The sequence below is a fragment of the Glandiceps talaboti genome, chromosome 5, assembly GCF_964340395.1.
Source record: "Glandiceps talaboti chromosome 5, keGlaTala1.1, whole genome shotgun sequence".
Lineage (NCBI taxonomy): Eukaryota > Metazoa > Hemichordata > Enteropneusta > Spengelidae > Glandiceps > Glandiceps talaboti.
In genome coordinates this window covers 23787652-23813250 of record NC_135553.1, presented here as the reverse complement: position 1 = coordinate 23813250, position 25599 = coordinate 23787652, and the positions used below count along the sequence as shown (strand labels likewise).

The window sequence follows — 25599 nt, the reverse complement described above, 5'->3', positions numbered from 1 at the left end:
CTCTGACTCGACGTGAATCCCACAAGAAGTATACTGACTGCGTAAGGGAAAGTTTTGTTGACATCATATAAGATACAGTGACAACGCGCAGTTCTATTGTTAACATAAAAAATGCCACAAAAAGATCAACTTTGATAAACTTAATCTACAAATTAAAACATTAGAGGGATTATATTAGGTAAGACGTCGAAATGGATATGGACGGCTCTCGTCACATGTTTTGTCTACTGTCACTGTCGTGACCTCTGACCTAATCACTGACGTGTGCGAAACACTGAACTTGCTACCGGAACATCTATCTGCCATGCCACAGCTCAGAAGCCTTCGTGAACCAAATTTATGGGACAGGTTGTGATTTTCATTTGTTGATGGGTTAAATTAAATGAGTACATGTGTATTTTGATTCCGAAAAAGCTGTGTTAGGGGATCGTGTTGCATGATGTTGACAGTGCTAGTGACACATGTGAATGTTGGGCACTGAATCAATGCGTAATCACTGGCATGGCCACTATAGACGGCCGATGCATGTGCGCCCGGTCAGACATGAAGAACGAAATTGTTGTGCAAATCAGAAAACAATTAATGTAATATTTACAGAGCATCCCAACTTTGACTTTGTTGATAGTTTTAGTTAAAGATTCAAGTTCTGAGTTTCAAGGACACCTAATGTCAGCTTTCCGTATCATTGCAAGTTTACGGTACGTAACTATGCTGTCATTTGATATAGCAGGACCAAATCATGATACACAGCCAGTAACGGTTAATTAATAAAAAAATAAATTATTTTAAAGTTTGTTTGACTATTATTTGTAAGTTTTTCGTTCACATTTGGTACTTTTTAAAGTCAGGGATTTTTTTTCTTCAAAATGTTATGAATTTGAAGAGGGAATGATAAACACAGCAGTGTACTAACAATTTTAAAAATGAAACAAGTGGTTACAAGTTTAGGATTTCTCAAAGTTTTTATTCAATCATTATGTTCACTGTGACTTATTTTGAAGTTGTTCATTGTCCTTGTCTGAAAAAAGGGAATTATAAATTTTAGCACTGCTATTCATTGATTAAAAATTGTGACTACCTGGCTGTCCAATCTTTCTAAACAATATATCATATATATATATATATATATATATATATATATATATATATATATATATATATATATATGTATATATATATATATATGTATATATATATGTATGTATATATGTGTGTGTATATATATATATATATATATATATATATATATATATATATATATATATATATATATATATATATATATATATATAGGAAGTCAGTGGTAAGATTTGTCCGTAGTACAGTGCTCGATACGTCTGCACGCAGAGCGGAGTATATATATATAAAATTTAAAATTACATAATCTTAATTGCCTTCTTTTTGTAAGGTGTAATGTGTAGTACACAATTTTCAAAAAATAGCTTACTGGGAACTGTTATTATGAATGGATTTTTTTTTATGTTGTTAGGTAATGGTCTATACGTAATGGAATATCTTAGACCACAGTATCTCTATAGTGGTCTGAGATAATTTATATGAATATTTCATAAACAATAATAATTGACCTCACTCCCTGTCAAATGACACCACTTTTTGGAACCAAGGGGCCTGTGTCCCCACTTTTTGGAAACCTTGGCAGAACACCGCCGTCTAACCCTCCCCCCCCCCCCCTCTCACCCACCCTCCCACCCAACCCCTTTGTTACGTCAGAGCAGCATGTGTCTTTCATCATGGCAGAAGCCGTTGAGCTTTGATGAGGGACAGGGCTCAAAATTAATACTGTCACGCGGTACATTTTGCTGCAATGTAATAATAGCTCAGAATATTTCCATCATTTTCAAAATTATGCTTAAAATTGGTAAAAGTCATACTGCATTCCTAATTTCTTGACCAGTTTTAGCTTTAAATCAGTTGTATTATTAGGGAAATGACCGACTCCATAGCGTTTCATGACCCATGACATGCATGACCTTTGAAGACATTCCGATGTTTACATTATTACTTTTAATTACTTTTAAACAGTAAATCCCAAAGGGGTTCTGAGTTCTAGAAATGTTTGACATGTTATCTGGTGGATTATTTTGACAAGTTCACACTGAAGAAAAATGTTTCACAGAAGTAATGGTTTATATAAATGAAAATTCATCTAGCACACTGATGACAATCACGTAAGTGTTTCAAAAAGTTACATACTAAAGTTCAAATTGGATAACTTGAAAACAATGTTAGCGATGGCAATGCCTCTTTGATTACCGGGTAATACGACGAATGTATTAGTACTCCTGATAAAATCACACAATAGTTCATGGCTACAGATATACACCCATCAGGATGATAAGTATTTAATCATCTTCTTACAAAGTTGTTCTACAGACTTGTCAACCTTGCTAAAATGAAGGAAAGAGACTTGTAACAAGGAATTCAATAAAGAGAAGAGAAAAGAAGTTGTATAGAGACTAACAGGACAGAAAGGACAGAGAATGGAACTGAAAAAATACATTTTTTTTTTCTTGCCCCCTTTTTTTTTATTTCGCCCGCCCGACCCGCCTGACTATTCCATTGGAGATGAGAAACAAAAAAAAAAAAACCTCACCCTAACATAGCAAGGGGACTTTACCATCTGCAATAGTAATGCCGCTATATACCAATGTTATAGACATTACAATTGGCTACGTGACATGCGAAATTTACGTTAACTTTAGCTTTTCGAATTTGTGAAATTATTACCTGAAAAGCTATGAAAAACTTAAAAATTGTCTTAATAGAGCCAAAAAACTCCAGATCTGCTAGGAGGTACTCATTCAACCAACAGTCAGATGCGCCAACATTTTACTGTCATGATGTTATTAAAATTGTCATGAACACTTTAACCCGATGTATAAAGCTAGATTAATTGCTAATTCTAGATGGTACTATCTTGTACAGCTGTGAAATTATTGCCTTAACAGACTCTTAAAGTGTACATGCAAAGGTTGATAATTTTTTTCGTTATGTTTATTTTGCCATAAAAATAAATGAAATTGCATTCATACCTCTAAATATTATGCGCATTGACAAGAAAGTCACAAAATTACTTGCGTATGCCCCAGTGAGATGAGAGGTGGACGTATCCTCGTCTCAAGATCCTCCCTACCTTTTACCCTCAAGATGCTATTAGTCTATTTTTTTAAAACATTTAAACCCAATTAGTTGCTAGTTATATGATGGTGCTGTCTTCTTGTATCTTGTAAAGCTTGAAAATTATTGCCCGTAAAGGTCTGAATAGTGTAAAACTTGTCTTAAAGAGTCAAAACATCCAGAGCTTCCAGGAAGAGACCCCTAGTACTCCCATGAGAGATGTACATATTCCCCATCCAAGTTTCCCCCTAACTTTTAATGCCAAGATGATATTACATGTAAACTTTTAAGAAAATATTTCATTCCTATGTAGTCGCTAATTACGTGATCTGTGCTATGCGCTAATATATGAAGTATTTGCGAGACATAGGCAAGCCGTCCACTCTCATCAGTTACGATGAAATACCCGCCATGTAAATATGATATGGGAGGGGATGCCATAATGTTTTAGAAATAAGCGATATGTGGTCAGTCCTCTTTCTTTTTACTGGGGGGGGGGGGGGGGGGGTCAGTGACTTTTTGTCGGCCCGATAGAAAAACCTCTCCCCCAGGCAGTAGAAATTGACCGGTACCTAACTCATGTCTACACGTCTCTGGTGTACATTCCATACCCATATACTGTATGTAATTAATGTTAACATTCTAAGGCTTGTCAAACTATGACAAAACTGTATTTCTGATAATGGTGAATTTACACAAGATTTACTAGTGGATGGTGAATTACATTAATATAAATGAACATGAATTGATACCTGGAGTTACTGGTGAATGGTGAATTAGAGCTTTTACTTATTGGTGAATGGTGATCTAAGAGGGGTAAGTGTGGGATGTATTTTAGGTGTTCGACACACAGACACTCCTATCGTCAGGCTATTATTCGACCACACGTTGTTATACTAACAAATGGGGGAGTGGGTATACCAACTCAACAAATGGGGGGGGGGGGGGTTATACCAACAAATTGGCTACAATCCTATAGTGTATTTATAAATAGTACTTCCTTGGTCCATCACACATGAGAAACGTATATATGTCGTTGTTGCATTGCTTTATCATCACACAGATACATGATAGGTGTCAGTATACGTAGTTCCACGTTATCTCAATTTAATGTCACACCGCTAGGTTAACCCTAAACAACAAACAAACAAACAAACAAAACATCATATACATTCCTAATGGGCATTTGTGTCTATGTTAGCATTTTTGCTCAAATAAGTACACAGATAATTGACATAAATTATGCTCTCTTGCAGAGAGAATGTTTTTAAACGATTTTTTTTTTACTAATGCTGATGGGATCATGGCTATCGATCGTACATTGACTAATAGCCTGCGAGTATATGACTTGTCTATTAAGTATGAAAATTATTTCGTGGAAAATATTGGTGCAATTTCAAAAACAGTGTTATATTAATTAATAAAAAGATAGGTTTTGAAAGGATGATTCGTATCAAACCCCAGAGGCCCCGCGTTGTACCCGTTTCACGCAGCAAAGTTATATTCTGTAATTGTTATTGGCAAAGGTTGTTTCTTAAACCCGTAGAAGGGTCGCCATGGAACCACAGCAGGACTCTTCCAACGGTTATCCGAAATAGGGAAACGCAATCCTTTATTACTGATAAGTAGCTCATTCTAATCACAGACAAGCAAGAAATTTCTTACTTATAATATAATCAAATCATGAACTCTTGTGTTTACGGCAGGAAAAAACAAAATGAATTTGAAAATGTTCGTAGAGGGCGCACCCAAAAATAAAATGGCGAGCGCTAGGACGTTGCAAACAACACTCGTGGGTAAGTTACAATAATGACGTTGAAGTCATGATTTATTCTCACTTGTGTGAATGGTTAAGGTCTTCTGTTTATGAGGACCTACACTTGTGTTGCTATGCTTACCGGCACAATGCGTTCCGTATCGTAAGCTATACAATTAATAGTTCATTGACCCCACTGCACAGCCTGGGTACATGGTTGAAGTTCAGAACTATGATGATATACGTTTGCGGTGTATATCGTATTGTAGCTATATAACTCTGACTACACTTCATAAGTCATGACAGTATTTTAAGTGTTACAATTTAGCCTACGGAATAATTTTTCTGGTGTCTTCTTAAATTTTGGTAAATCTAGATCCGTTGGATCGTTTGCTTGTGGAAGTTGTGATCTTGAGTGAAAATATCATCATGTGATGTTTATCATATGCTGTATGTACATGGCTGCCCATCCATCCAGGGTCAGTTACATGGAAGTAGACAAGGGTTTGTGTGTGTGATGATATGATAAATGAAGATCACATCTATTAATGAGTTGAGACGAACATAATATTCTTTATTGGCACACATTTTTTTTACAAACATAGGGGGGAGGGGCACCTCCCGGATGGGGGGGGGGGGGTGTACCAGTTGCCAGCTTTGGTCAGTGCTTGAAACCATAGGCCCCATTTTAGACCCACTTTGCCCAAAAATCAATACCCCATTTTAGACCATTGCAGGTTTTTAAAAGATGAAAGTTTTAGACCTAAATACGTGACATTTTCCTTAGGAGGCAACATTCTGAGACAATTAATGGCAGTTATGATTTGGTAAAGGACAATGGACCACAGTTTAGACCAAGGAAGACTTCAGCTCGAAAAAAAAACAGACCCTATTTTAGACCAAAGGGCTAGAAAACACACCCAAAGGTCCACACATATACATGTACATATACTCAAATAAGGGGAGTAGCCCCCCAGGAGGCACCTACACTGTCTGACCACCTGCTGTACTTCACAAAACAATTTATGTTCGGGAAACATGGATTCCTCAGGCTTTGTATGAGATGTGGACAATGTCACACTGTAGATTCTTTTCAACAGATTTCGACCACAAAAATTGCCGTATTTTGTTGTTGTTTGTTTTCTTTACAGAGGAAAGATGTACATGTGACTAAGAGCAATAGAAGTTGTCTGAGGGTGTGTAATAAATGTCATGTTACATGAGTGAAACACCAAGTCTACATCACTTTAGCTGTGCCTGAGCAAACCATGCAAATTTGAGCAAATGTAACATTAACTATTGTTATACATCTACAAAGGTAGACATTGTATCTTCTGTGGAGTCAGACACCTAACTTTCACCATGTAATACTATCAAATTATAAATATCATGAGTGTATGTTTGTTTTGTTTTTGATTTCTAGGATTGAGACATCACCTGTCTTATCACAGCAGCAGATCATGTTTACTGGTATCACCAAGGCAACAGACTGTAAAGTCACATGCTTTATTCTCCACATCTCAGAGACAGTATGCTGACTCAAATGAATTCGTAATTGTGGAAAAAGACCCAAAGAATGATGGTAAGATCTCTTAACATTACATCTTTAAATTTGTTGGATACATGAAAGGAACATGAGATCTAACCTTGCAGAAAATGTTTAGTGTTATGACTACATGTAATACTAATAGGTGGAATAAGTACATTGTAAGATGTGGCCTGTATTTGGAGTCATTCTTGCCCTCTAGTACAAGACTAACAAAGGGTATAACATACTAGTAGTTAAGTATTGCATCTGTTGTCATTGGCGATCTTCATCACAGGTACTAATTTCATATTTACAGCTGTCCTATATAGATGGTGGTATGATCAACCGATAATGGTTAGGTTTTAGCTTCACCACCAGCATTTGTTTCTGGATGGCTAAAATCTTTGGCAGGATTTGAACCATTGCTTGCACCTCAGTCAACCCAGCTGTATGATTGAGGACCTAGTAGGATAGAGGTTGCAATGGGAATGCTTTAATCCTATGTGCTTATAGAGGCTGCAATGGCTGTATGCTCCCCAGGAAGTTGAGGAAGTCTAAAGGGGCCGTTGTACCACTATAGATCCATGCCAAGGGTAATAATATTGTAAAGCGCTTTGAGCACAGAGTGGTGAAATATGCCATATGAATACTAACATTATCATTATTATTATTATTATTATTATTACATGTAGTCCTGTTAGACATGCATTCCAACAATCATTCTTGCTCTATAGTACAAGACTAACATTACGAATTACAAAGGTTATAACATACTAGTAGTTACTTTGTTAAGTGATTGAGTATTGCATCTGTTGTCATTGGCGATCTTCATCACAGTTACTAATTTCATATTTACAGCTGTGGTGGTGGTCATTGTTGCTTGATCTTGAAATTATAATTTATAGTTGACATGGTGTTGATAGTCTTACAAGTCTTTCTGGGAGAGAGTCATGTGGAACTGAATCATCTGTTGTGTCAATAGAAAGAGACCCAGTCTGTAACACACACACACACACACACACACACACACACACACACACACACACACACACACTCACCTACAAAGAGTGTCATTGACATACACATGTAGACACACGTAAAATGGTTATAATTGTTGTTGTTAATGACCTTCATCACAGTTTCAAATTCCATAGTTACCGGCACAGCCAAGTACTCCCCAACACAATAGCCCATTGTAGTACAAGGCTGACGATGCTGACAAGATGGGGGAAATGTGAGATTCACTTCCAAGAAATTGTTTGACTCTTGAGTAGATATTATATTATGCATAAATACTGTTTCAACTTAACCTTTGAAATGAATACATTACTGGAATGTTTCTGTCAGTCTGTTATAATCAAATCGCTATTTAGAATTTCCTCAAATGTTCATCAAAATTATTCAATTCATATCTTAGAATTATCATCAAACTCTTTAAATTTAACTGGGGTCTAAAAAAAACCAACTAAACTATCCAGTCATCTTATCATGAATATTTTTATCAATTTTTTTTTCACTAGCTGTTGCAATTCTGAAGTTAAATCGTAAACCCGTGAATGGTTTAAATCTCAAACTGCTGACTGATCTGAATATTGCACTAGAGAAGTTAGAAGAGACCAGTAGAGGTGTTATACTAACATCAGTAAGTACGGTTGATGGATGGGTGGGTTATGGGTGAATAGGTGCGTTATGGGTGAATAGGTGGGTTATCTTATGGGTCAATAGGTGGGTTATGGGTCAATAGGTGAGTTATGGGTCAATAGGTGAGTTATGGGTCAATAGATGGGTTATGGGTGAATAGATGGGTTATGGGTCAATAGGTGGGTTATGGATCAATAGGTAGGTTATGGGTCAATAGGTGGGTTATGGGTGAATAGATGGGTTATGGTCAATAGATGGGTTATGTCAATTAGTTGTTCATGAACAAAGCATTTTGAAATGTTTTGTCTACAGAGCATGCCCATGGTTCACCTTTAGGGGATGAATGGATAGACGCAAGGTTGATAAACCGTTAACTACATGTAGAATGGAATATGTCTGAAGGCACTCCACAGTCTAGGATAAGTTTTGCCTTTTCACGATCATACCATGTCATGAATAAACACACACACACATATTGGTGATCTGATACATATTATTGTTTATATTACCAATTAAACTACCACTGTGAAAGGGGTTGACCAATGTGTGACGGCGCCTGCGCTAAGATCAAGTGCATGTATATGCATTGCAGTAATATTGTTGGTCAGTGTATGTACAAATCATCTAATGGGTTATAATAGACTACCGTTTCAAATGAAGAAACTGATACCCTAGATAATGTTGTTGTATCTCTGCTGTGTATTTTTTTTTTTATTTTAAATGTTCACCCTCCCAAAATAATGACTAATTACAGTGTCTCCATTGTGTTTTCAATTACAGGCTGTTGCCAATATCTTCTCTGCAGGACTGGATATTACAGAAATGTATCAAAAGAAACCTGAAGAGACAGATGAGTTTTGGGGTGCATTACAAGATGCATGGCTGAGGCTGTATGGATCTCCATTGATTACCATGGCAGCTATCAATGTAAGGGGTGACACTATATGAATATAAGGGGTAACAGGTTGCCGAAAATGAAAGTAGCACATACAAAAACCAATAAAAAGCAAGCAATTAAAGGTTAAGTCTGATATGGCACAAAGTAAAGCAGTGTGTAGAAAGGAGACAATGGATGGGTAATCTGAACTTTAATATGACATATTCCGGTAGCTGAGGTTTCCAGCCATTGTTCACATAATGATCACAAGAGGGTGCCCAGGATTGGCAAAGAGAGCTATGTCATGACAATATATATCAATTCACGAAGCCATGAACAAAATGTGTGAAAAAGAAAAGTTTGTGTTCATATTAAAAAGCATTATTGTAGTGACAAGTTTGCTTTACTTGTATTATAGTACATTGCAGGGGTGAACAAATCCACTGGTCATGGGTCCGAGACTTACGATTTTTTTGGGCGGACCACACAAATTTTACCTTGTCTGGTCCGTCAGACCAGTACCTTACTATTAATAACTATGTTAAAAAGTCGTCTGAATATACAGATTCATAGGTAAGATTTAATGTTTCACATGAGAGGGACCTTGGATCACTAATTCTTTCAGCAGGACCACTGGATTTTTAAGGCACTGGTCTGGGGACCACCAGTTCACAAAATGATTTGTTCACCCCCTGCATTGAGTAAGACATGGAAAATGAGTTGTAACTTTGTGTCTGCTGTCTTTACGCTACAATACTCAACTATTCTGATATTTGCATTTCTGGTCCCCAAACAACTTGCAAACAGCACCCCTCGTGGCCAAACTATGAAATCTTTTTATCTGCCAGAATATGGCATAATTAAACTTCTACAATGGAACCCTACATTTGTACAAGGCATGGGATGACATGTTCGTAGTATGTAAAATAAGATGCCAACTTTGACTGTCAAGAGTGCTCAAAATGAGTTATTCTCATTTTTTTCAAAATTCTTTGAAGCTCTCCTGTAGCATCATCTAATCATCGTAGACCTCATCTAATAGGGAAAAAAAGAGAGAAAACCTGTGGAATGACACTGGGGGCGCACTATATATGACAGAACCAGTGAAAAGAAATCATTGATATGATTATTTTACTTCAGACATTCATATATTGAAGAGTTCACATACTTAAACACAAAAGAAGTGTCTTCTTTCTGCTAAATTATATTCTAGAGGAAATGCTTGCCATCAAAATTGTGTACATTTCTTCTACAATTAATGAGAAAAATTCTGGCATGTTGATTTTGTTATAAGTATATTTTTCATATAAAATTCACCAAATTCTCAAAATTAACCTTTCCATAATACCAAGATATCAACCCACCTGTATGATAGGGGACCTGATAGGATAGAGGTTGTTATGAGAAAGGTGTAATATATGCACACACTGGCTGCAATGGATTGTTTGCTCACTAAGAAGTTGAGGAAGTGTAAAGGGCTGCTGATGTAGTTAAGTCCATGCCAGAGGTAATAATTGTAAAACACTCCGAGTAGAGTGGGAAAGCGGTCTGTTGTACAGATGTTTTTGATCATTATCGTGTTTTTGAAGGCCTAATTTAAATTTGTCACTTCTTTTTAAAGCCAAAATTAAATATTTAAAAAAATCCATATCTGCTTTCAATGAGAATTTGCATAACTGAAAAAAAATATGTGTCTACAGAATTTTTGGAAGCCGTTTGCATTGAGTTTTATTGAGATCACCATCTTTCATGTGCATTATTGTGATATTGTATTTTTTTCAAATTTCAGGGTCACAGTCCAGCTGGAGGCTGTTTGCTAGCTATGTCATGTGACTATAGATGTATGGCTAAAGGCAAATATACTATCGGACTCAATGAGACAAAACTGGTAAGAATCAATCTCACCTGACAGAGTGTTGAGTGAATGAATTCTAGGTATCAACTGGAACACTGGGCTGACAAATGGGAAATGAAATGTAATGCATCTAAATGTTGTGTGTTGTCCATGAAGCACCATACAATACAAGCAAGGGTTTTTCTTGATTTTAATTAACCCAGAATGGTTGGACTTTTCTTGATTAAAATAACAGCTAAATTTTTAAGATTTACATTTTTCAAAACACATACATGTACTACTAATAAAAACCTTTCTCCCAACATGTACTTAGTTGTGTACAAACAAATATTCCTAAGCTTAGGGCCCTAGGGAGACAGAGGATAAAAATATATGAGATTGTGACCATACATCTTACAAGCCACACCCAAGCCATTAGCAGCAGAGTATATAGTGCTACTCATACAGTATGCAAAGTAAAAATAATCTCAGCCCATACTTGTTACAATCAGCAGATATAGATGACAAGCAGGACTAAGAGTGTTTCACAACACCTGTTGTTTGAAATCTTTACATTGTCCTTACTTTGATCTTGATTTTTAAATATTTTCATTAACATTTTAAGCTGTATTATACAAGATAAAATGTTCATTTATACCACGATTTGTCAAATAGTATAATTTCAAAGAATTAAATTTTCACTGAAAAAAGAAATTGCATGTTTTTCCTTGACCTAATTGTCACTCATTTACTGGGAAGGAATGCTTTAAAGTATTTATGAATGAAAAGTATTTCTGAGGGATTTTATTTTAGCAGAAAACAATACCAGTGCAACAGGTGAAAATCAATTCGAAGTGAAAATTTAGTATTTCACAGTTCATGTAATATGTACATTGGAGTCTGCAGGTGCTATGTTTGCCTGGCCTGAGATAGCATGTGGACTGACTGGGAAAGCCTTGACAGTGCCACACCAACACGATGTAGAACGTGCAACACATAGCCCTGTCACGAAGTCCCAAACCTGAATGGATCTCTGTAGCATTATTTGTGATTGTGTGTATATATCTGCATAACAGAAAATCGCTGGGACCAATTCCCAGCACACAAAACAATTTAAAAACAAAACAAACGAAAAACAAAGAAAATGTTATATTGATGCAAATCATGAGAGTGTATGTATTTATATGCTTTAATATAACAATTACTAAGGAGTATACAATTTTGAACCTAGTGCAGTATAACACATCAAGGCCACTCCACTAACATTTCTTGCACTACAATTTAGATTTTAGTCACGAATTAGATTAAAAAATTCATTAATAGTGATTCAAGTTGTTACGTTTCCATTAAAAAGCATCAAATATTTGCATGCAAATTACTAAACATGATTGAATTATTATACACAAACGTTTCTAAGCCATAATCACCTTCAGCCATACTTGTTGATTTCAATATTATTGTTATATAACTGATATTCAGAGACGCTATCTTGGGAATATTGAAGAGATACTCCGATGTGTATATTCAGGGATGTAGCTAATTATAAAAGTAGCAGGTAAAGAAAATAGATGATAAAACCTAATATGCCCAACAATGGACACAAGGAATTCTTAAACACGAATTCATGAAAAAGTAGCACGCTAGATACTGTGGAATAGCCTGTTGATTTTTGCGGCTACTTGCCCTTCTAAAACTAAATCCCTGATATTGCAAGATCTGATCCATAATTTACACATGTAAAAAATTTGTAAAATATGAAAAGATAGAAGAAATATAAACATGTTAGAAATCAGCAGACAGCTAGCTTTGTGTCCATTCTTAGTGTTGTTCATATCATATCCTACTAATTAAAACATTTAGACAGTCTGAAATTTGCATATTTACAAAAATCTAGAATAATCTATTTCAAAATGCTTGAAATTGAAATGAGCTTCCATTCAAAAGAAATTTCCAAATCTGCATCTCAACAGAACCATTCACAGTCAGTGCTGCTAATTTCTAAATTGATTTAATATATTCTACCATAAAATATAAATTATATTTTTTAAAAAGCATACCTCCATGTAGTTCAATATATGGCAAAGGGGAATTTGAACATTTATCTTATATAAGACTACAATGTATTAGAAATGTATGAGCATCCATTATTTTATTGAAGAAATAAAAACGTGATAGGTAAAAAGGTAGAAGTTTGGAATTTATTCCCACATTTTTAAAGCTAAGAAAGGTAATTCATTGTGATATTTTCAGCATATTATTTTTGATTTCATATTTTTATTGTCACTGTCTCCCACAGGGTATTGTTGCTCCATTCTGGTTTATTGATTCAATGAAAAACACCATTGGACACAGGGAAACAGAGAAAGCCTTACAGCTTGGAACATTGTACACTGCTGATGAAGCCCTGAAAATTGGTCTTGTAGATGATGTGTGTGAGCCTAATGATGTCTTGAACCACACAAAGGCTGAAATGAGCAAATGGCTAAAAATACCAGGTAGGCATGGAGACTGGGAAATCATAGTATTGTAGACTGTATTATATACTGTTAGGGGTGTGTCTGTCTGACTGTCTGTATCTGCCTGCCTGTGTATGTGTCTGTCTGTCTGTCTGTCTATGTTTGTCTGTCTGTCTATGTTTGTCTATCTTTCTCTCACTGTCACCTACCCTGTCTGTCATGTTAAACAGAACATTAACTATGACAGCTGTGAATTATTTTTCTTTTGTTCTGAAGTAGGATTGATTCTCCTTCAAAATGCAGGAAAATAAGAGCACTCAGTTTAAAAAAAAATTATATTAAAGATATTGCCTTTAGTGAATATGATATATGAGACTCACCGACTCCAGTTAAAGTAACTATCAAAACATTTAATTGTCTTCCCAAAGGACATGGCCAAAGAAATAAACATTTTTATTATGTGTGATCGTCAACATGATTGAAGTCCAGGGTGATAACATTTTACTTCTTTTGATGATCATTGCTTAGCAATACTTTTGGGGAAGCAAGGATCTGTTTATGACTTTTTATCAACTAAAGGAGATAGTTTAACCCTGAAATTAAGTCAAGGTCTTTCCCATATACAATGACAAAGGTGTATCTCTTAAAATAGATTCTAATTGCTCCTCTGAGTCAAAACACATATATAATTTACCATAAAACTGGAAACTTAAAGCCTCAGTAATCAAGACTTAAATTAATTTTGTTCATTTGTCTCCCAGTGGGGAGGGGTTCCATCCATGTGTCTGTCTATCTATATATCTCCACCCTTTTCTCTGTCATGCCTGAACTAAATGTCTTTCAAACTTGGCACAGAGGTGACATCCTATCTAAGGTACATTGTATATGTATGTCACTTAATTTTTGTGATCACATTGAATTTAGCCAATGATAGCAATTTTTATCACAAAAAATCCCTTATTTGTAGAATATCTTGGAAAGTACATGTATAATACCCTGACATTTGATTCATTATCATTTTATTAAGTTCAACAAACAGTGTCTTGGTTGAAAACTTTCTGTTGACACTATGCACATTGACCTTAACCTTAACTCTCAAGGTCAAATATCAAAGTCATGCTACATGTATGTCTTGCACATCATACAGTCCATAATATAGAGATTTTTGCCATTTAATTTCAAGGCTTGTTTGTAGCTACAAACTTAATCATATTAATATATTTATTTATTTATTTACTTTTTGAGATGTCTACAGGATTACCCCATGTACAGACATTCAGAAATTGGGCAAGACTAAAATACATACAATATTTAGAAAAAAATATAAAAACAAAAAGAAAATTCACAAAAGTTCCGTAAAATTCACAAATCAACTATGTCTTTTAGGACATTTTTTCATAAATTACTGAGACTGGAAAATATGTCAGTGTTTTTTGGTTTTTATATTGGTTTATGAAGTGATCTTATTACATTTGACTAAACAGGAGTCATATTGTTAACACTTGAGATTGTACAATATCTTGGTAACCCTCTCAAGATTGAGCAATATCTTGGAACTGAAAAACGTAAGAAGACGTTATTCAAGTGTGGACACCCAGTTTGAGTTGAAAATGGTGGCCTATGAATGTTTGAGTCTAACATTATAAATATACATGTAAAGCACTCCAGGCTGGTGCACAGATGCCGTATAACAGCCCAAGGCTTATTATGACCGAATTTTATTATAATATAAACTGAAAATAGGAATTGCTGAGTCTGCCTTTTGTCCCCATGATTGGTTTTTTACAAAAATAAATTACAATAGCCTAGAAACTAGGCAATGGGGATTTTGAATTTGTTTTCCCCTCTCTGTAAAAATGAATTAAAAAACACCATCTGCATGGATTCCAGGCTAAAATTACAAAGAGAGTGACTTTGAATATTGTAACCTTTGAACTCTCAAATTACATGTCAGTGTCAGATGCATAAAATATCTCACTCATTCTGTATTCTTGGAGATATCAATTACTTTAATTGATGTCAGTTTAATGAATCTTTAAATGTCACTGGTGAGTGCACAAATTAATTAGGCCAGGTAAATATTCACACTGAAATGGACACCAAGAAATGAAGCAATACAATGACCTATCGTATACATATTGTTCTCAGTGTACTCCAGCAAATAGTGTGCAAGAAATAATTGACTATGTTGAGATAATGTTTTTGCCCTTAAGCAAGGTGGATATGGACATATATAAATGATACAGTACAATTGCATGTTGTTTGCATTATATACACACAGATACTAATGGACACGAGAAATTCATGAGAAATAAGAGAATGTTGTGTATGACTCATATTTCATGCAAATGATACTTTCAATTTCAAAAATAATCTCTCTCCTGCTTCTCATGTGTAATTTATTTCCAGTATTTGTCTGTCTTTAGGCTGTCAGCCAAACTTTAAGCTGAATTTGATATAAAAATGATACAATTTCTGTACATCTTCATTTCTAGCTATCTGTGGTGTGTTTTTATTAATGTTTGTATGTGTTACCCAGCGGCGATGAATACTAATTAAGCAAAACCATCAATACAAATTATCAATTATTTCTTAGCAGTGACCTTTGACGTGAAACTGGGAATAAAACCATAAAATGTCTTGCTCCAGAATATGAAAAGACTTTGCAATTTATTTTTAAATTTTATTTTTTTTGTCTCTGTTTTTATTACAGATCATGCTAGAATTCTTACAAAACAAGCCATGAGAAAAGAAACCATCAACAAACTTACATCAAAAAAGAAGGAAGATATATATTTCTTTACTTCATTCATTCTGAAGGAATCCATACAAAGGTCTCTAGGAATGTACCTGGAAAGTCTAAAGAAGAAGAAATAATAGATAACCTACTGATGTCTTCAGGGAATGTACATTGAAATTTTAAAGAAAAAGGAAGTGTACACAAAGATAACAAGCTGTTGGTACTTCAAACAGTACTTGGTATATTGGTGCTTGCAGACCAAATATTTTGTTACCTTTGTACTGCAACACAAGGCATTACAATACATCAAAATATTCTATTCTCTTTTTGGTTTACTCCTCTTTGATGATTTATTCCTACTGAAGTGTGTTGTGACTGAAAATGTTAGGGTCTGATATTCTGACATTCAAAGTGAAATATTATCACCTAATATTCAAAGTGAAATATTAGCATCTAATTTTCAAAGTGGAAATATTAGCATCTAATATTCGAAGTGAAAATATTAGCATCTAATATTCAAAGTGAAAATATTAGCATCTAATATTCAAAGTGAAATTATTAGCATCTAATATTCAAAGTGGAAATATTAGCGTCTAATATTTTCACACTTGAATCAACTGTCAAGGAAATGAATAATAATAAAAGTTCACATATCACTAAAATATTACTAAACAAAGAAAAAGCCTGATCAATAAAAAAAGTCTAATAAGATACAATGACTCAAGTTAAAATGCAGTTACAAGGAACAAAAAAAGGCAGGTGCACAAAAACTAAACAAAATAAACAAGGATACATAAACAATAACAAGCAAACAAACAAACAAACAGAAATCAGGCTATGTCTTAAGAATAGAGGTTATGGAAATGTTTTGTCATGCTGCAACCTCCAATGATAGTACAGAAATTGTACAGTCAACATACAATGTAAATAGATACATGATTCACAATAGAAGGATGTATTTTACAATATATGTCGCAGTTTATTTGATTCTGTATTTCTCTGTTCTTGATAAAACAATCATTTAAAAATCTTATTATTTGTTGGCTTTGGTTTAAATTATTCGTGATTCTATTTCTCTGCTAAAGAACAAACATGCTATTTTGTGTGTTCATTTCAAAACACACAAAAAACAGTTTGACAACTTTGAAACTAATTTATTCTGTGTTGCAGTTTGACTTTGTTTCATAACCGTCTCTTTCTTGTAATTACCATCATTGAGGGGGGGGGGGGTCACCTGAAAAATCTGTTTAATATGATATATCATCATAGAAAAAAGTGAGTGGTTTTGGTTGCTCATGGTATAAAGACGTGAAAACAAACCATTGAATGAAATTGAAACAGTTAATGTTAACTTTAACGAATAAATTTGATTTAAAATTTCAACTGTGTGCTGATTATAATCCACAAAGAGGACTGATATATACATTCCTTGTCTTTTTGTTGCACAACCACAAAAAACACCTTGGAGTTTGACATGTTTTATACAAGTAATGTTCAATCCAATCAAGTCACAACAACACATTGAATATGCAAAGAAAGCCATTCTTGTGAGGGACTATTGCTGTCAGAGAATATTAGCTCTTGGGCTTGCAAAGAAATAAAAATGTGGTACATGTCCTTACACAGAGAAGTACCACATAAATGCTGAAACAGTAAAAACAATAATATATATATATACCTACATGATGAGAGCTGATATGTGAAATACATTTTAGTTAATGACCCTGCTAAACTTTCATGGTTGAACTTTACAATAGTGAGCATTCAGTCATTCTTGATAAGTTGACAGCCATATATTAACCTCCCTGGTACTATTCTTTTGTGTGTCTTTGAAAGACACCAGGGTAAAAGTTTGAGGTACTACTCTTTTGTGTTTCTTGAAAAACCCCAGGGTAAAAGTTTCCTGTTTAAACAAATCTATGTTATTGCTGTTGTTTCCAGTGACAGTGTTATAAACAATTTGTCGTCAAGTAGTTGTGGATTATATATTTTCAATGAGTAAAGAAATGTAATTCGATAGACTTTTGTCAAGAATGCTTCACACAACCTCACCTCAATAAGATCAGTAGAAGTAGTAATATGATATATTTTTTTTATCCTTTTTATGCTATGTTTTCAATGTATTCAGATTCTCTTTGATGGGGTCAGTGCTCTGATTTCTAAGACTGTTTCATTGTGACTAGTCAGGATTTCACATGATATATAGTGAATGTATGATGCCTGGAGGGGGCTATTACACTGGGTTGGTTCCATCCATCCATGCACTCACATTTCTCAGACATGCATCAACCTATTTCAACCAAACTTGGTATAAAGTTAACACACTGTCTGGGGCACATGCACTTCACGATCTTGACCTTTATGGCAAAATGGTGACCATATTTGTGATAAACACATTTTGCTCGGTATCTCCAAAATTCTATACATATATGGACTTCATTCAAGTGTCTACTCCACATTATCAATGTTAAGCTTTCTAAGGAGGCCTTAATCCTTGACCAATATTTTCAAGGTCAAATAGCCAAAAAAAATTCTTTTCACTGTAACTCAAGAACTTCAAGTGGAGAATCAATTCAAGTGTCTACACCCATATCAGAGGTAATCAATGGTCATGGTCTAAAATAAAGTTTGCCTGTGATAACACAGGGCACTCAGGCTTAGTTAGGTATGTTTTCGAAAACAATCGAAAAACAAAATAAACAAACAATAAATAAATGAATACCTAAATACTGACAAGCATCAACAAGAGAGTAGATACAAATCATTATCAACTACAAGAATTACTATATGTTTTCCTATATGTGAAATGACCACAATTGTGACCATTACAATGATTTGTAATTACTCTCTTGTTGATAATTGTCAGTATTTACTTATTTATTTATTTATTGTTTGCTGGCTTATTTATCTAGTTTGTTTGTATGTTTGTTTGTTTGTTTGTAATTGAGAGTAGACACTTGTATGGTGTCTCTGTGTATTCAACTTTTTTGAGTTATGATAGAAAGACACATTTCGGGCTGTATTCTTTTAAAATAAAGCATAAACTGCCTCCCACCTCAGGGCTCCCACTAAGATCTTCCATTCAAAAATCCTAGAGACCATCTTATCCTCGGGATTTTGATACACAAAGGCCCCTCTTCTGTCATTCATAATCTGTCTGCAGTATACAAAACAGGTTTTGACCTTCCTGTAGGCATATAAGTTACTTTCTAAACACTTTACCAAATGTATTCCTCTTTTGTAGTTGGAATTACGCACATTTTTGAGAGGTTTTCCGACCTTCATCAATTACTATTACTGTGGTTTTTTATGTAGTCGGTGGATCTCTGCCTACTATGTGTGATTTGTAGCGATTGGGAAAACGTTCACGTCAGTGGACGAGTGGAGGTAATCTACCTTGGGTTGACGTTTTGGTATGTATAACTTGAACCACACTGCAGTACAGAAGTCAGGCCTAAAAAAATGATTGTTTGGTTCAGGTTACCTGACCTCACCTAGCTTTTCACTGCCGACCCTAAACCTTTTTGATGCATTCGAGAAAAAAATAATAAAATCGCAAAAATTGTGAAGTCTCACGAGAAATGGTGGATGTGGAAACTGACAACTTAAAAAGACAAAATAAAAGTGTTCTTGTGGAAAATGGCTGTACATCTGATAGGAAGAAATAAACAACACAGAGACCATTTTGGAAAACAATGTAAAACCTGAACTAGACACTCACACAGAAAAAAAAATAATGAAATAAAATAAAAAATCTACCTACACCACCTATTCTAAAATTGAGAGTAATCGGAACCACACAATTTTTTTATTAGGCCTCATCGAAAAATGTTTCTTTCTCGGATTCTTGTCACGCACCGTTCCCTCAATGTCTGAACATTTACTAGCAATATTAGCATGCATAAATGCATATCATACGACCAGCGACAGGCTAGCATAAACAAACAGAACTTGTTACAAACACGGAAAGTAAAAGACTTGGCACAGTATTGTTAGAATGAATAGACATATATCATGGTTTGATAAGAAAGGTTGTACACACTTCTACTCGACAGATTACGAGTATGATAGTATCAGAGTAAATTATCAACTCTTGATGATACTATTAATATTCCTGTCAGGGGGTCACGGAAAGGTCATGTCGTTGAAATGTTTGTCGAATGGATCCTATTGATGAAGTAAAAACGACCTTTTCACTTCAAAACTCTAAAAAAAGATTTGAACATTCGTGTGACAAATGACCGTATTAAAATTGAAGGAGAAAAGTTTCACAGCAGATAGAGATAGATGGATAGGTGGATGGGTGGATGGCAGCGTGCGAAATTAAGGTCGGTCCTTCTGTCTGAGACTAATTCGCCACAGACATTTTTGCCAAGTTGTCGCTAGTCTGGCAATGGTCAAGTTACATAAATATCAACCTGAGTCCGTAGTTGTGTAGAAAGCTGTACACAGACGAATAATCTCTAGAAAATTTCATAATACAGCATGATTCATCGAAATTGAATTTATCCCGACAACGCATCGTTCTGTCACAGCTTTGTACCAGCTTGAGAATAAGAGATACCCAAAATTGTCTATCAAATAAAATGTATATTTCAAAAGTATAGCATTCGAATTATAATAAAACTACCATAAAAGTTATTCCATATGGAATTATCAGTACCTGACACACAAAATATTCAATTGTTGGTATATATACTTTATATACAGCTTTCCATAATTAAACAGGGGAATTTTCATTAGTTCAGAAACCGTTATGTGGAGGTGTAATTTATTAAGGTCTTTTGAAGATAAATGCGGTACTACAAGAAAAAAAAAAGTATCCAGAAGAAAATTAATGCAATGTGACTACAATTGATTTTTATTTTGGAACATTTCAAATTTCTCTTTTTTTTTTATTGTGAAAGAAACAAGAAACATTTCTTCAGATAGATGGGTGGGTTGGTGGGTGGGTGGATGGATAGAGACAGACAGACAGGGACTCTCAGAACGTAGTAATCTTTTCAAACGAACGTGTTGGCTTTCATGTAAACAGACATGACAACGGCGAAAACTTGCCCACGGACACGTGCTTACCAAGCGTTGCTAGGGGTATTTGCATATCTCGCGAGATCTGCCAAGAGGCGTAAAATCCCTTATTGCCCTAGCTTTCTATTTCATGATTTCATGAGTTTTTCAATATATATATATATATATATATATATATATATATATATATATATATATATATATATATATATATATATATATATATATATATATATATATATATATATATATATATATACATATATATATATAATAATGTCCAAGTTACCCCTTGGTCATGATTGTTCAACCAATTGACGTAGAATATTATACCTGTTTACTGAATGGAATTTGTTTAATCTTGTTTACTATCAGTACTTGCAACTGAAATACTAACTCAAGGGCAGGATTTGTATCCATGAATGTGTAAGCTCTAACTCAATACATGAATAACTGTATCACGCCGTTATCAGATCGTTCTATAGCAGCGTTTACTTACAAATCACATTACCATTCTCCCCCCTCCCCCCAGTCATACTTGGTGTTCAACCTTGAAAGAGGTTTAATTCTTAATCTTACTGAAAGCTAACTCTGTTTCAAACAGTCCAGATCTCGAAAACCATCCATAGCAACTGATTATTATTATTGCTATTTGTTGTTGTTGTTGTTGTTGTTGTTGTTGTTGTTGTTAGTTGTACAGCGGAGAAATTTCGATGCCATAAGGATCGATAAAACAATTCCCTTTTTAAATAACACGGGTGTGTGATACTCAAACTACTGTAACAACAAAGTGTAACACAGTAAACTCTTTTCCAGATCTATTGAGTTTGGAATATCGGTATTCAAAGAAGTCAGAGTTTGAACACGATATAACCTGTGTATAAAACTGTACCATGCATATGATCGAATTATGTTCCAAATAACACCTGGTCACGAAATTAAAAAACTGATTAAAATGACTACATCAACATACGTTCATTGTGTTTCTTATTTCTGTATTAAGTTACATTTCAAAGTTACGTTCGTTCTTTTCTTCGAATATTGACTCATTATTTTCTTACTATTTATATATCTACAAGTGATGTTTCGTTGACGTTATTTATTTACCGTAATGATTGTATGTTAGAGGCGAGATCAATAGTTCCATGTAGAATAAAAGGTTAAATTATTTTACTTTGGGGGTGGGGTCGAGGTTTGAACCATTGTTAGTTCTCATCCTACAAAGTCGATTTTACTTTTAATGGATGTTTTGCACCCCTAGATGCAAACATTTCTTTTAAAATGTCAAATTGAGAAATGTTGATATAAATATATGACCACACTAAGTGTCAGCAAAAGAATTATTTTTACTCACGACATACTGGCTTTATACTCAACATAGCCTTGCATACTACTACATACTGACTTTATACTCAACATAGCACTGCATACTACTACATACTGGCTTTATACTCAACATAGCACTGCATACTACTACATACTGGCTTTATACTCAACATAGCACTGCATACTACTACATACTGGCTTTATACTCAACATAGCACTGCAAACTACTACATACTGGCTTTATACTCAACATAGCACTGCATACTACTACATACTGGCTTTATACTCAACATAGCACTGCATAACTACATACTGACTTTATACTCAACATAGCACTGTATATTGCTACATACTGGCTTTATACTCAACATAGCACTGCATACTACTACATACTGACTTTATACTCAACATAGCACTGCATAACTACATACTGACTTTATACTCAACATAGCACTGCATACTACTACATACTGGCTTTGTATTCATAGCACTGCATACTACTACTGTGACATACTGGCTTTATACTCAACATAGCACTGCATACTACTAAATACTGGCTTTATACTCAACATAGCACTACATACTACTACATACTGGCTTTATACTCAACATAGCACTGCATACTACTACATACTGGCTTTATACTCAACATACATGTAGCACTGCATACTACATACTGGCTTTATACTCAACATAGCACTACATATTACTACATACTGACTTTATACTCAACATAGCACTGCATACTACTACATACTGGCTTTATACTCAACATAGCACTGCATACTGCTACATACTGGCTTTATACTCAACATAGCACTACATACTACTACATACTGGCTTTATACTCAACATAGCACTGCATACTACTACATACTGGCTTTATACTCAACATAGCACTGCATACTACTACATACTGGCTTTATACTCAACATAGCACTACATACTACTACATACTGGCTTTATACTCAACATAGCACTACATACTACTACATACTGGCTTTATACTCAACATAGCACTGCATACTACTACATACTGACTTTATACTCAACATAGCACTGCATAACTACATACTGACTTTATACTCAACATAGCACTGTATATTGCTACATACTGGCTTTATACTCAACATAGCACTGCATACTACTACATACTGACTTTATACTCAACATAGCACTGCATAACTACATACTGACTTTATACTCAACATAGCACTGCATAACTACATACTGACTTTATACTCAACATAGCACTGTATATTGCTACATACTGGCTTTATACTCAACATAGCACTACATACTACTACATACTGGCTTTATACTCAACATAGCACTACATACTACTACATACTGGCTTTATACTCAACATAGCACTACATACTACTACATACTGATTTGAAATGAAATTGATTGTATGGTTTGAAGCAATTTTGAAATTTGGCCAATTAATTTAAAGTTAGAAGGGGGTATAAGAATTTAGTTTTTATCCTACATTGAACTATTGATCTCACCCCTTATATGACTGAGTTTAGATGAAAGTGTCGTGAACGTGCACATCCAGTAATCCATGCCTAGAATCGGTAGATTAACCCAGAATGAAGATTTAGTACATATATACCCCCCCCCCCCCATGGTTTTGCTTTACACCTGAGTCTGGAGGACTGAGTTTACGTATAATAACGTCAACTTCCTAAATATACAAGTCTCCTTGCATGCAACTAGTTTCAAACCTGAATTGAATATATAATAAGGACACTAATAATCTCCTGAAATTTCCATATATCTAGCTGTAAGCCAGTAATAGTCATGTTTTCAAGAAGAAAACTTCAAATTTCAATAACTAATAAAATAATGTGTTGAGGTGTTTCGTCAAAAATATCACAAAGCTTATAATTACAATCTAATAAAGTTTGGGTAACGTATGGTATGTCATATATACTGCACATGTAGGAAACACAGGTAGCTTATTCTTCACATGTTGTACTATTCAAGAACTAGTTCCAATTGTTCTCTAATTAATTAATAAATTCCCACTGACGAAATCTGATAAAAGTTACGCAATATCAAAATTACTCCCCAAAAATGGTTTCTCCATCGTCATCGAGAGAGCATACTAAATCTTGACGATTTTTCTTACTTAATTGTTCTAACTCAAACTGGTACTGGTTGAAATTGAACAAACTTACTACAGCTGCAAATCATTTTTATTTCGTCCGTCACATTTTAGTTGTCAGTATGGCTTGTATTTCCGAAGCAGTCAATGCTGAACCTCCATCTTGAATCTTCGGGTACATACTCGTTTACCGGGTTAGTATAGAAGATACGGAATAAAACACCTTGAGAGTTGAGACATGATCGAGATGCATGTTTATATTTTTGAACCTTCGGGTTATAAGGCTTGGAACTTGATTATCGAGTGCTTCTAACTAGGTATACGTCACAAAGACCGGGAGGTGAAGAAGACGCATTAGGTTAAAAGACTTCGTACCTGGCACTTCTCTCTTTAACGTTCTCCAAATAAAAAAAAAACCTTCAAAATTAGTATCTTTTAGTTATCGAAACACCGATAAACAGTTTTGTCGTTGTTCGGCTACGAATAAAGGATACACCCATGTGACATTGTGTTCAGACAATTTGTAAAAGCGATATCGCGTAGTGGTAGATCACGTGATACAGGAACATAATAGCTATATACCATATACGATATGAAAGGTAGATTTGGTGACGTCACGCTCTTAACAAAAGACTCTCTTCTGCATCGTCAGCGACGTATAAAAGGCGAGAGACCGGTAAGATTCTTCTTACATCAGAGGTATAGCGTTGCTCAAATACACCGATATATTGGCCAGAGGTGAGTCAGCCTTTTTCCGCATTCTCTTCGACATTCGTTTTCCATTTTCTTCAGTTAAAAAGAAACACTCGTTTCTAAGCAACTGTGCGTTTTTAAATGCACGGTGAGTTTCCAAGGCCAAAATCTTCTTTATCAAATGAAATTACAGTAAATGTAATATGTCGAATCAGTTACCCACCATGATGTTAATGTCAATGCATTGTGACTGTACTATGTAGCAGTTAATCGCAAAGAATTAAAATTGACGAATTTGTATAGTGTTTTCTTGACCAGTGACTCTTTCAGATGATCACGTTCTCCAATACAGAATGATCTAAGCTTAATTAGTGCATTGGTTTGCTGTTATACATAACCAACATACGTGCCTTAATATCGACAAAGATTCATCTGCTATAATTTTGTTATCTCTTTCAAGGAATCGTAC

General features: G+C 34.7%; 1 protein-coding gene across 1 annotated transcript; it reads left to right on the top strand.

Moving 5' to 3' along the window:
* The first annotated feature begins 4897 nt into the window (after positions 1-4897).
* Positions 4898-17164, top strand: LOC144435318 (enoyl-CoA delta isomerase 1, mitochondrial-like). The gene is made up of 7 exons (XM_078123911.1): positions 4898-4934; positions 6318-6476; positions 7943-8064; positions 8844-8990; positions 10730-10828; positions 13071-13269; positions 15944-17164. The coding sequence occupies exons 1-7, from the start codon at positions 4898-4900 to the stop codon at positions 16105-16107; spliced, it is 927 nt and encodes a 308-aa protein (XP_077980037.1). The 3' UTR covers positions 16108-17164.
* Positions 17165-25599: the final 8435 nt, after the last annotated feature.

What these genes read in the sequence shown, in the direction of transcription:
- LOC144435318 (XM_078123911.1), top strand. Translation starts at nt 4,898, where the DNA reads ATGGCGAGCGCTAGGACGTTGCAAACAACACTCGTGG. An exon ending in GTTGCAAACAACACTCGTGG is followed by an intron (nt 4,935 to 6,317) that starts GTAAGTTACAAT and finishes TTTGATTTCTAG; the next exon opens with GATTGAGACATCACCTGTCT. An exon ending in AAAAGACCCAAAGAATGATG is followed by an intron (nt 6,477 to 7,942) that starts GTAAGATCTCTT and finishes TTTTTTCACTAG; the next exon opens with CTGTTGCAATTCTGAAGTTA.